We start from the raw sequence: 13,521 nt of genomic DNA, 5'->3' as shown, positions 1-13,521 counted from the left end.
CATCCTACTTTCAATAATAAAATGAAATGTCTGGTAACTCTGTCTTTATGAGGCTGCAAAGAGTGATCTTGGCTTTTAAAACTTAAAAATAATGTAATTCACTTGAGTGAGAATATCCATCCTATACAAGGGAATTCTCACAAACATTCAGCTTTGCACAGCCTGGTAGTTGTAAATTTTCTCTTGGTTCAAACCCACAAGGATATATTTCAGAAATATTTGTAGTACGTTTTTCAGTGCAGCAGTTTGGTTTGTTTAGTAGTGGAGTTTATAAATGACAGGTAAGTGAATGGACTTCTGCCAAAAGCTCAACTAAACTGCCGATTACTTCTAATCAGTCTAAATTTTGTTTTGCAGAAGTTATCTTTTTGTTACAGAAATTTGAGGCAAGAATGATTTCATTTGTGTTCTTTACAGTGCCAAACACATTATCATGGCTTTTGGCTAGATTTCACCAGACTTCTATTAACACAGACCCACCCCTTTCTTTGCAAGTAGCCCCATCGAAATCAACAATTCGATATGTCTAGGAACTAGTGATTCTGGTGCTTAACAAATTACAATTATTGTAGACATAAGTAAGAAAAGAGGTATAAACTAGCAGAAGAGGGATACAAGGAGAGAAGTGTTTACAACTTTCAGATGTTGATTTTTCAAGTATTTGGATTGAAGAAAGTGAAAATGCAGCTTAATGAAAGTATGTAGTCTGCAGTTCCAGAAAAGTGTGTTTGTTGTTGGGTTTTTTGGTTTTGTTTGTTTGTTTGTTTTTTTTAAACAAATCTGCAAACATACTCTACGGACCATAATCTCAAAACTCTTCCTCTTAGGTCTACTTTGCAGTCAATTCTTTTCATTGTGTACAATAAATGTAATGATCTTTTCTTATGGACTGATTTGTTTTTAAGGGTAAGAAAGGCTAGACTGTTCTTCTAATTAACAGTCAGAACAGGCAAAGAAGGGTGGATGAAAGTTGCATCTATTCTCTGGCTGGGTAAATAGTAGTAAGTGCAGTCATTCCTCTGTTTAGTGCTCAAGGGCAATACACAGAAATCCTTTCATTGATTCAATTTGCCAGAAGATTTAAAGGCAAGAAAAAATAAAAATTTTGAAATTTTATGGGAATGTGTAATATCTCAGGTTTATGTTGCATTTTCCTGCAGTGAAGTGGAGAATTCAGAGATAAAGTAACCCTTAACACTTTCCTTGAGCCTTGAAATTTTGTACTCTTCAAGGTTTAAGGCAGACTCCTAGCTTAATATAGTGAATTGCATTAAAGGAAAAACATCCAGTGATGGCCTTGATCTGTATGATGCCTCCAAATAGGAAAATGTCTTTAGAAAATACAGTTATTTTGATACATAACTGAGAACATGCTAATGATTTAAGAGAATTGTCTTGTGCGTGTTTGTTTCATGTTTATTCTGGCTTATGCTATTTTGATGGCTTTGTGTTTGGTTTGTTGCGTTTTGGTTTAGACACTGGTCCCTGTCGCAGACTTAGGGAACGGAGGTGCTAGCGGTGTCTCGGCTGGCACCTGCGCTGTGTCCTGCACCGGTCTGCCCTGGCAGCCAGACCAGGTGGCATGGCTCGTGTCCGTGCTCCTGATCTGGCTGCAGCGCGGGCAGCCAGCATTCTATTTAGATCTGTTCTTGCCAACACAGGGTTGAAATTCTTCTGCTCAGGGGAGTTTGCTGCCTGCAGACTAGCTTCCAAAGTTGTGGTAAGGGTAAAGGATCTGTAGTTTGGAGTCTACACTGTGTGAGCTAAATAATCTGCAGGGGTTTCCTGGAAAGATAACCCAGCCCGGTTCCTGTCATTCAGCCAAAGGGAAACATGCTGACTCTGTATGAGTCGGAGCGGGGTTTTTTAGGGGAGAGGGAAAGTGTTGTTTCCACAGGAATTACATAGCCATCCCGATCCTAACATCATGCCTGGGAGTCAGAGTGTATTAGCAGGGTTCTGCAAGCTTTGTGCATTTAAATAGACAGCTTATCCTACTAATCAGAATATTTTTCTGAGTTAGTGTTATCTTATAAACATATGTACTTATTGATGGTTAGGGCAAAGTATTTCTGCTGCTGTTGAGATTTGTTGCTGATCTCAATGCAGATCCATATTTCACTTAACTATGACCGCAATAAAATTTCAAGTGGTTCAGTGAAATTGCAGGCTCATGTTAGAGTTAGGATGTGGATATACGATCCAGAACTGTCTTGTGATCGATTAAACAAATTTTGAGTTTTAAACCACCATAGTGAAGGCTACAAATAAATTTTTTGGCTTCGTCACATGACCAAAAGCAACCTTCAGGAACGATGTTTAAACTAAGGTGTAACAGCAAGACTGCTGCTTGGTGCTAAGCAAAACTTCCACGTCAGTGAGAGATTCTGAGGCCAGCGAAGCTTCGATATTTGTCACAGTTCTAGTGCGTGCTTATTAAAACTACACATAATGCTCTCCATCATACTAGATGAACAAGCTTGAATCTTAATTGTAACTGTAAAAGGCAATGATAAGGTGAGCTAAAAGGAAATGCCTGTGGTAACACCTGTACATGCAAAGCTAATATGTGATAACATACTACTGCCTATAATTTCCTGGGATGCATTTTGCAATTATCTGTCTGAAGGGACATTAAAAGCACCTGGAGCAGCAAAGTGAAATATCGATGATAAATGTATAAATAAACCACTCTGATTTTCAGAAGTAATGAAGACCCTAGCTGCACGTTGGTGCATTAGTTGTTTTTATAATCTAGAGAGAGCGTCACCAATTTTGATAAGCTTAATTTTCGTAGTGTTAAGAAATAGCGATATATGTTAATATTATTATCTTTGTCATGCTTTCCTCCTTCAACTGGGAATGACATCTTTTTATTATATATAACCTTATGTTTTTATTCATTTTAGACAAGCTCTATATGGGACCAGGGCAACTGTACCATGATCTGCAGAACCTTTTACATGACTTGAACGTAGTTGGTCAAATTAGTCAATTAATAGGCAGCCTTAAAGGAAACTATCAGGTAATAAACAAAGCTGGATTTATTTTTCAAATATGTTCCTGTTGTAAAGTAGCATAATTGTCTCTCCCTAGGATCTGTGCAAGACATTCTTTAGTTCTCTCTGTAAAGAGTGTAGTAATTTTTACCTCTAGTAATTCATTTACTGTTAAGTGTTTAGTGTTATAAGTAGATTACAGCTGTCTTTCTAATCTTGTTTTTCTTTATTGTTTTTAAGCGTAGGTGGATACTACAAGTGTCTGCATTTGCTCAGTAGCTGATAAGCTTATGTGGAAACAGAATTACATTTTGATCTTAAGAAATTGGATTCTTGCAGTTAGACAAGGTAGTAGGAGGATGGTTGTTTGGAGGAAGCTCTTGATGCCCATCCAAGCTCATAATCCTGGCTTTCAGGGGGAGCTGTACTTAAAACTGAGTGCAAATCACAAAAATGCAAAAGGATTTTCAGAGGAATTTTAAAAGTAATTTACTTTGGCTTTGTTCACATCCCTTTTATTTAGCTTATATTCTCACAGACAGATACAGTACTTCACACTGAATTTCAGAATGGGTTCTCCACAGTCTTAAGACTTGAAAAAATTGCTTTTTTACCTGTTTTTTTAATGTGCTTTATGTATGCTTAGGCACAATTTTTAACTCCTACCTGCCACCGTAGGCTGTAAATATATAAGTGTGTGTGTGTGAAGATGTATGTGAAAGCTGAGTTTCTCTTGGGTTATCTTGCCTTCAGAGTCAAGGGCATTAAATAAAACATAATGTTTTGTGAAAATATGTACTGTGAAGGAAGTTTATGGAAACAGTACTTTTGGACAAAATTTCACAAGTATTTGAAGGTGAACTTCAGCTGCATTGTTGGGAATATGTATAGCACAGATACCATAAGACATTCGCCCGTTAATATATACAAAACCTTTCTGCCTGTACTGCCAGTTAGAGCCAACTACGTTTTGAAAACTTAAAATTCAGTCAATGTTTCCAGGTAGAGATGCGTAAGATAATTAGAACAGTTTAGTTGAGGAACGAGGTCAGCTTCTCTATTTTTGAAAAGACTTCAATTTTCATAAAATTCTGACTGTGGAAAATTAGTGTACTTTTGTGTATGAATACTCATCACTATTGATGCTTTAAGTGTCACTCAGGTGTGCTCTTACCCTCTGTGACCAAACACTCAGCTTGCAGAGGGTTATTGTTTCAGCATCCTACTTAAACAGATTGCAGTCACACAGACAGCTTTCACGATGGCTCTGTAAACATTTTGGCTCAAAGATTTGAACAAAAACATATTGGCAGTATGATTTGTAGACATTTTCATGAGATTTCCTTTAGAAACAGAATTTGTGGGTTCTGTGTAACTACTCATTGAGATGAAGTAAAAGGGTTGTGCGTCCACCTGATGCAAATTTACATTTCTTAATCTGACAAATGCTTGGGAATGTCATTTGTGTATCATCAAACCCTGAGCAATGTGAGATTAAATCATCAGATAAAATATGTTAGCAAATTTTTTACAGATATTTTTGAAATGTGTTTACAAATATGGTTAAATTATCCATGATTAATATGTGGACTAAATGAGGCCCAGGTGCCAGGAATTGTTTGTTATATGCAGAGATCACCTTAGTTAGCCTGTTGGAAATAGGCCAGTAGGCTGGCGTTGAATCTTAGCTTTTTTAATTTTTCAGAACTTAAACCAATCTGTAGCCCATGACTGGACCTCAGGTTTACAAAAACTGATTTTGAAAAAAGAAGATGAAATCAGAGCGGCAGATCGCTGTAGAATTCAGCTGCAACTCCCAGGAAAACAGGACAAGTCAGTAGTAATCTTGATTACAAAACTTTCTAAATGGGCTTATGTATTAGGCATAGATGTACCAGGGAGGATTTGGGAATCTGTAGCTCTTCCTCCTCTTCTGTCTCCACAGTTAGGCTCTGACTTCTGCTCTCATGCCACAATGCTGGGAACTTGCGTGTTCCAGGGCAGCGTTGTAGTTTTTCTCCTGTTCCTCAACCCTGTGTTCCAGATACAAGAAGCAAGAGAGGAACCGTGGCAGTGACAGCTAACAGGGAACAGCCACTGTTATAGTCCTTCACCAAGGAGGGTGTTCTTCTCATACCATTTCATGTAAAGTGTAGGAATATGGGCCTATGGCATAGCATAGCCTGCATGCTTATATCGGAGCTGTGTCTTTGTCTAAGTACTAGAAAATAATGAAATTTCATCTTGCTCAACATTTCTAGCCCTGACTGTATCTCATACTCAATGCATTTAGAGTGGCTTTTTTTTTTTTTTGTCTTGCAGGTCTGGGCGGCCCACTTTCTTTACAGCTGTGTTCAATACATTTACCCCTGCCATCAAACAGTCTTGGATCAACAATTTACAAATGGCTAAACTGGCCCTTGGTAATTCTTAGTTACTTAAATTTCCTATCAAGTTAAGATAGCTCTCAATGTACAGTGTAATTTCTTTATTTTTATTTTTTAGAAAATTATTTTTTTGTGAAAATCTATCTGCAGATGTTAAAACTGCAATACAGTAAATAGTAGTGATTATGTATCACTACAAAGTAATGACACTATAGATAGGATGGGGGTTTCATTATGAAGGACTATAATTTCTACAGTATTTTAATGAAGTCTGTGGTAATCATGAGGAGGTTCCTCACCTCATGGTGAGGAATTTATTCCATTATAAACTTGTTTCTTCAGATCTTACAAACTTTTTAAAATTTGAACTTCAGGTTCAAATTTCTCAGTTTTAGCTCAGAATTATTTTAGCTAGGAAATATCAGTAAAGCTGTTAGGTTCATTTAGCTTTCTGAGCATGAAATAAAGTTATGGGTGTAGTTTTAATATAATGCAATGTTTCTATAGTTGGATATGTAAAACTCAAGTTTTTTGCGGGGACGTTGTTTTTTTTTAACATAAATCTGTAGCCTTCACTGGAGGGATTGTCACAAACAAACCTGATCTAAGTGGGAGCAATAAAGAATGTGCTGTCCTGTGATGTTATTAGTCTCCTGTGTTTGCACAGAGGGTATAGGTTTCCAAAGATACCTGGGATTTTGAATGCCTAAGTTGAGAAACATTGAAGATGTGCACTTGCTAGAAAGCCAGTTTCACCAGCACGTTCTCAAAATACAGTGCTTTTAGAGTATCTCACTGAACACAGGCAAAATAACAAAAACAAAAGAAGAGAGAATGGATGTCTCCATCATTCCAGGAGGAGGATCCTTATAATTATGATTATTAGTAGTTGGTAGTGATGTCACTTATACAGGCAGAAAAATGCTATTTGCAAAACAGATTTCCTAGAGTCTGAGGAGAGGTTTGATGTGCCTTTTCCTCTTTTAATAACCTACTGACAAGATCATTAAGAGAGCACCCTTAACATTTTGCTAGTGTAAGGTGTTCTTTTTTTGCATTATCAATATGTATGTAATCTACTGTACTGAATTTTTGCTCATACTTTTACGTTGTCATTTATGCATATATGGCATAAGAACAGCCTGATCAGTATTAACCAATCCTAACAGAATTCTTTTCTATTCCTGTAGACAGGTGTACATGATTATTCGGTGAAAGTATGGTGGGATGTTTGTTGTTTGTTCTTTCCATTACAGCAGAGGATAACCTGTTAGGTTGGTTCTGTGTAGAAGATGATGGGAATCAAATCAAAAAGGAGAAACATCCTCTCCTTGTTAGACACATGCCAGTGATGATGGCCAAGCAACAGGAGTTTAAGGTGAACAGAATTTTTATATGAGGTTACAATTGCTTTTCTTGTGTGATATAACTGCTAAAGAATACAGTATTGTAAATGCATCTGTTAGTTCACATCTAGTAATTCTCTTGAGTTACTACCTTGGTATAAGACCAGTAGCAATGGAAGGTCCAAGAGGGTCACAGGAATGCAAAGTACTGCAATCTTTGAGGCACTAAGGAACATAGTGTTTACTTTTATATAGTATGACACTCACTTTCAGATGTAAGCACATCACTCAGTGAAAACAGAACTGCTGGGAATTGGTCTTGCGGTTTCCAAGTGTGTGTTTGAGGTTCCAGAGTAATCTGCAGCTTACAAAGTGCAGGAATCTGATCTCCCTGATAGCTGTCCTGTACCTGTGTAACTATGTTGAATCCTCCTCAAATATCTGATTTTCATTAGTGCACAGAGAGCAATAGTTTTAAAATAATTTTTAAAATTTGGTTTTATGGCATCTTACATAAAATGTAGTTTTGTTCTGAACAATGATACAGAAATCATCTTAATGGGTCATTTCCTAAAGTAATGTGTCAGTTTGAAGTCATATTGACCACTGGCTTTAATGATGAAAATAAGTACAGCATGTCCAGACCAACAGATGGAAGGGAAGGGTGCTGGATACTATTTTTTCCTATGCATCAACAAGATTTCTTGTTGACCATCAGTCAGTTAGGCTTGTGCAAAAGCACTAACAGAAATAAAATTGTGTATATATGGCCAGAATCCCAATGTTAAATTAACATCATCGCATGGGTACTGCTTAAAGCAGTGCAGACCCTCATTGCTAGGATAGCTACACAGGAGGGAAGTTCAGCTGGCAGCTTCACTTCAAGTATGAGTGTACAGGCCTGGATGTTGGGGGAAAATAATTGCTATCTGGAAATGCATTTGAAATGTGTAATGGTGTTAAATCAAGCCATTCCTATGATACTGGTTTTCAGAGCAGAGCTGCAGTTTACAGCAGCCGAAGTCTACTGAAAGTCTCCGGTCTCCCATACAACCATAGTTGTTCTTGTCTTATTAAACAGTCAGCTTTTTCTGTATTGAATACTTTCTGAAGTCACCACTGGTGAAATAACCAAGCTAATTTTAATTTTTTTGCAGAAACTTAAAATATTTATGTTTCCTTAGAGCCTATGCATTTGTAAGTCCTGTAGGTCCGTGCCAGGAGCCTTGAAGGCCCAGACTCAACTCCTGTAATCAAACTACAACAGGTTCTGCTTGTTTTGAAAGGAAAGGAAAGCCTGTTGCCCATACAGTTGGGTGATAGTCTTTGTGTTGGTCACCGCAGGAGAATACAGCGTGTGGCAGTATTTGCCTGAGCTCTGGGTCAACTTTGCCAGTTTTGCAGCTCCTAAAGGTAACATGGGTGTGAGCCCAGCTGTCATGCCTGATGCTCCTAAGCCCTCAATATTACTGGAAAAGATGATCTAAGTATCATTGGTGGTTTTCTGCAGCCTCAGCTGCAGTTCAGGTGTCAGGCCAGAGCTTGGGGTGGGAAAGAGACCCTTTGCTTGGCTGATCCTGCTTGTTATCCCTCTGCATGCTGCTCAGGCTGCCCGGTGGCATAGGGAGCCTGTAACAACTACTTCCATCAGAGCAAGTTTACACCCCAGGCAAAGGGCTTCTGTCAAGATTGAGAGCTGAACTACCAGGGTTTAACTATGGAAGAAGATTATGGGTTTTGACTAAGATACACAGTAACACAGAGATGTAACAAGCAGCCCGAGAAATATCCAGCATGCGGGCTGTCTTTTCGTTCACTAGTGATGTATTTAGCTGTCACAGGGTACTGTAAATCACCACTGCGAGTAGATAGCTTCAGCATGTGTTAAATGAGACATGCTGAGACTGGCATGGATGGCTCTCTTTTTTTTCTTCTTTTAGTTTTTCTTTTTCTCATCTATCGGTTTCCATCTTTTGTCCTTATAGTGAATTGCTTTGGTGAATACATAACATTATTTGTACTACTGTTAATGATGTGGTGATGCCTGCGGACTTCAGGGAGATTTGTGAAATTCTTTGCACTTTTGAAAATGAAGTAGACTTGGAATTTAGAACTCTAACCTACGCCTGCTCGTTTCCTTTTTTTTTTTTTTTTTAATTATTCGCTGTTGGGAGGTGATGTTGCCAGGTTATGGTGAAGTTGTCTGAGTTAATACTAACCAAATTGTCTCTAGTACTACAATATAATCACAATGACACTGATGTCTGAGATGAGAACACTAGTGTGAATTATAGAGAATCTTGTCTAAAAATGTAGTATCACAGCTCATCAGAAACCTTTTTATTCTCTACATGGTTATGAATTGCTTGTATATATTTTAAAGTGTTTGCATAAGCTTTAGGGAGCTCTGCCATGGATATTAGGGAAATTAGGGAAAATAGAAATCCATGACGGCTCATAAAAATACCTGTTTTCAGAGCCTTGGTGCTTGAATGATTTTCAGAGTTGGGATGGACTTAAATATAGATCTTGAGTCTGTTGTAGCTTTAAGGTTTTTCTTAGATGGTCTGCGTGATAAAAGTCATGAGTATGGTTATTAATTTACTGACAGTAACATGATGACATGAAGTCGGGAGGGAGTTAGGAGTATTATGGATGATAGCAGTAGCATTCAAAATGAGTAAAGCACCTGGAGAAATAATTTGAGGGGAAAAAAGAAAAAAAGAAGGGATGACAGTCAGTAGGACAGACACATGGTATGCTCAGGCAGAAATAAAGAGCTTCACAAGTACAGATTGAGGAGGTGGTTGAGTAGAAGGTCTGTAAAAGTAATTTTTAATAGACCAGCAAGCTAAGGATTGGTTAAGAATGTAATATTGTTACAAAGAGCAAACAATTGATGGGATGGGTACAAACAGGCTTCAGAAGAGGTAATCATGATGCAGGGCTGCTAACAGCTCTGCTAGAATAGCGTGTTCAGGTGAGAAGGTTCTGCACTCTCAAATGTATGAAGCTGATATATCTGCTGGAGAGATGCCAGCTGGAAAAGTGATAATAATCAAGAATTTTAAAACCAAAAATTTAAAAAATCAACTATTTCTAATTTTTAAAATTTAATTAATGAAGTGATAATGTTAATTTAGCCTAATGAAGAGGAGACTCAGGCAGGGTCATGACATATATCAGCCTTATGTGTAAAAGGACACTGCAGAAAGGAAGTACCTGGTGGCTGAGACGAGAAGTGACAGACTAACGATTACAGCAAGGATGACGTTAGGTTGGATATTTGGAAAACCTTAATAAAGGTCATGAAGCATTTGAGCAGATCAGCTAGATAATTTGTAGTCTTTGGCTTTTAACATCTGTAAGAGTAGATAAGGAATGTGTCAGGAACAACACATGTGCAGCGGACCCTGCCCATGGGAAGCTGGACGGACTAAACTGAATTCTTGCCTTCTGTGATTCTTTGATATTCTTAAATGCTTTAGTTAATTACAGACTAAATTAGGCAGAAACAGGCATATTTTTTCATCTTTAATGTGGTAACTGGTCTCTTTTTCTTTGAAGATTGAATGTGCTGCTTATAATCCTGAACCGTACCTCTCTGGTGAAACAGAGTCAGATTCCTGTGCCATGGAACATGGTTTTCTTTGGGTAAGTGTAATCTTTAAAAGCTAAAAAGGAGGTTGTCTCCTGTTTCTCTGCATTGTTTTTTGTGACTCTCAGCAACATATGGATCTGAAATAAATTTTGGGTTCTTTTTTTCTCTTGTTTGTTTGTTTGTTTGTTTGTTTTAAGATGGACTTCTATAAAGGATAGCTAGTAATTTTGTCCATGTGATCTTGCTATTCTCTGTAGGGTGTCACTTATGTGTGTGTGATTTGTTAGTGTGGCACAGAAGGAATTCCAAAGTGCTGAGCACATTCAGAAGTGAGTTATGTGCTAATTTATAATGAGGGCTGCTAAAATCCATATGAGCTCACACTGTCCTATTGTCTGTTTCCATATTTTAAAAATGGTTTAGCCATAAATAATCTGTTTAAGTCTGTACCTAGGGGAAAAAAAAAAAAACCTATTCTGGCATATTATTATGACCCCAAATGCAGATATTTCAGCAGACAAGTGAGATAGCGAATACTTTTTAAAAAAAAAAAAAAAAAAGCTAATGATTTCAGTAGCTTTTCTTGTTACAACAATACTGAAATTTTAAGCGAACCCTTGTGAATTAAAAGTAGAAGTTAGGAATAGCTTTTGTCAGTGGTTGTCTTCAAGGTGACCCGTATAATTTCTTTTTGTCTTCACTGTTTGTAAACAGTAATCACAAATATATGCCAATAAAATCTTTCTACTGCCTCAAAATGTTCTTTCTTTCTCTTTGCTATGTTTTTTCATTTCATATAAACATAAAGAGTAACTATATAAAACCACTTACTGCCGCTTGAGCAGAATTTTTTTTTTTTTACTTTTCCCAGATCCCTAAAATGTACAGATTTGTGGACATATTGATGATACTTAGTTCTGGATCAGGGAGAAGTTTAGGATCCTGAATCAGCAAGTTTACAAAAGGGATTATATTAATAATCCCCCTTTCTGTTGGGACAGAGCATTTATTTGTAGACCTGTTACTGTGCAAAGGACAGGCCTCAGCTGTATTATCTGTTTTAAGAGAACCTGAGATAACTTGGAACACCAGTTATTAAAATAATATTACACAGATACTGTAGTTGCATTACATTATGTATATACATATGAGTCATACATCAGAATAGGCCATAATATTACTCCTTTCAAAAAAGAACTGTTTTTGTGAGTATACAAGGGAATTTTGTGTATGTAATGTTTTGAAATCTCTTGTATTTGTGCTGAATTATTTTCTTGTTTATGTCTTAGTGCATGAAAACTCATATTCACGCATATAACTTCAGATGCACTCTTCAATTAACATTCCAGTCATTCCTTCTTGTTAATGCTGATCTTCCTGGAGACGGGTATCAGTCTTGGTCTTATTTTTTTTCTTTCCTCTTTCCAATTCAGATTGGCAGTTGTACTAATCAGATGGGCCAGATTGCAATAGTCTCATTTCAAAGCTCCAGCCCCAAGGTTATTGAGTGCTTCAATGTGGAATCACGGATTCTCTGCATGGTCTACATACCAGAGGATGAGAAACTGAAAGACCAAAATAAGGCTCTCGACTCTGAAAATGTTTTTGCAAAAGCTTCTAATGTGCCTACTGTTTGCCTTGGCATGGAAGAAGGAAGGTGATTCTCATTTTTAGTGTACTGTGTATGATTTATTCATTAGGTTTACTATCCTGTAGCAAAACTGTGTGAGATACTTCCAAGAAAATGTTTTCTTTTTAAAAAAGTATCCATGTGATATCCCAGTGACTTCAACTTACCCTTTCCACCTAAATCAAGGGAAAAATACACTCTACATGATTTTAAAACACCCTATGCAGTATTTCAAATTAAAATAATGCAGATCCTTGATGAAAGAGGATTAATTCATCATACATCATGTCAGAAAAATATAAATTTTACTTTTGTAATGTTACAACATAATCTTTAGGTATTGGAAAATTTTCCTAATGACAAAGTGTTAATGAGGAACCCATTAACCTTCTACACTGTGATATTGTGCAGGATTTGTCATGCGAATAAATAATATTGCTGTTTACTATTGAAATGAATTATTTTGATCTGTTTGAACTGGTGACCTTACTGAGTCATCACTTGATTTATATTGAAGAACAAAGCTACGTTTTCTAAACTTAAGGTCAGTAAGCGAACAGATCTTGTTATAGCTAGTGAGGGCATAAGTATGTAACTACATGTGATTTTCGAAGGTGTTTCTAAGCGGTATAAATGAAGGAGAACAAAATTCTCCAAGGAAAATGCTGTTTCCAGAAATTCCAACATCTAATTGTGCTGATTATCTTGCTTGTGAAGTGCAATTAATTCCAGATTTAACTGTTCAATATTCCTAACATACCCATGGTGGTAATCTGTAGGAATGGTGGGAATTTTAAGTGTAATTGATGTCTGGTAGTGAGTTTTTCTTCTCTTTTCCCTAGTTCTCCAGGTAATATTTAATCCATATTTTTTTTTAAACTAACAGAAAGTTTTGGATAGACTCATAATAAGGACTTTGAACAGAATTTTTATTATGTCTCTCAGTTGAATAAATGTTTCTCCAGACAAGATAATACGAAAAGTGTTGTCATATGTCAATGTTAAGTAATTGCAAATTGTCTACATAGACACTTTGGAGGGTCAAGATACTCCTTTCCATACTCATCTTCCTATGAATGGAAGGCGAAAATCTTTCCCCCCCCCCCAATATTTTATTCTAAACCTCTTTTGTGCGTATTCTAATAAGAACTAAATAAAACATAATTTCACAGATTTATTTTTTCTTGCTTCTTTTTATAGCATTTCTATTTACAAAAGTTGCCAAGGCTCAAAGAAAATTCGACTTCAGCGCTTCTTCACTCCTGAAAAATCGACTGTTATGAGCTTGACATATATGTCTCAATACTTGTTTGCTGGCTTGGTAAATGGAAACATCTCAATCTACACAAAAGCAGAAGGTAATGTAGTGATATGATTTGATAACATCCTGAGGAACTCGCATGTCAGTATATTTTGGCAGAAGTAGTTTTCCACTATTATATTTTCCGATAATTCTCTGTAAAACTGCTGAACTAAGGTTACTACACTTTTCAGTACTTCTGAAAAGACTTGTTTTCTCTTTTTGAAGGATAGTAGAAACTTTGATACTGTTCCCACT

At 36.8% G+C, this 13,521-nt stretch overlaps 1 protein-coding gene across 5 annotated transcripts in view; it reads left to right on the top strand.

Moving 5' to 3' along the window:
- The window catches only part of ARHGEF10 (Rho guanine nucleotide exchange factor 10), a 114,736-nt gene that overhangs the window by 72,407 nt on the left and 28,808 nt on the right, over positions 1-13,521 (top strand). For all 5 annotated transcript variants that reach the window (XM_050893456.1, XM_050893454.1, XM_050893457.1 and 2 more), the window contains 7 exons: positions 2,910-3,025; positions 4,705-4,832; positions 5,322-5,422; positions 6,643-6,764; positions 10,300-10,386; positions 11,767-11,990; positions 13,164-13,321. In XM_050893456.1, the coding sequence (XP_050749413.1) occupies positions 2,910-3,025; positions 4,705-4,832; positions 5,322-5,422; positions 6,643-6,764; positions 10,300-10,386; positions 11,767-11,990; positions 13,164-13,321 (936 nt within the window). The remainder of the gene's footprint in view (positions 1-2,909; positions 3,026-4,704; positions 4,833-5,321; positions 5,423-6,642; positions 6,765-10,299; positions 10,387-11,766; positions 11,991-13,163; positions 13,322-13,521) is intronic.

Source organism: Gymnogyps californianus, chromosome 3 (genome assembly GCF_018139145.2).
Source record: "Gymnogyps californianus isolate 813 chromosome 3, ASM1813914v2, whole genome shotgun sequence".
NCBI lineage: Eukaryota > Metazoa > Chordata > Aves > Accipitriformes > Cathartidae > Gymnogyps > Gymnogyps californianus.
The sequence above is the reverse complement of the archived record's forward strand: the minus strand, read 5'-3'. Positions and strand labels throughout refer to the sequence as shown.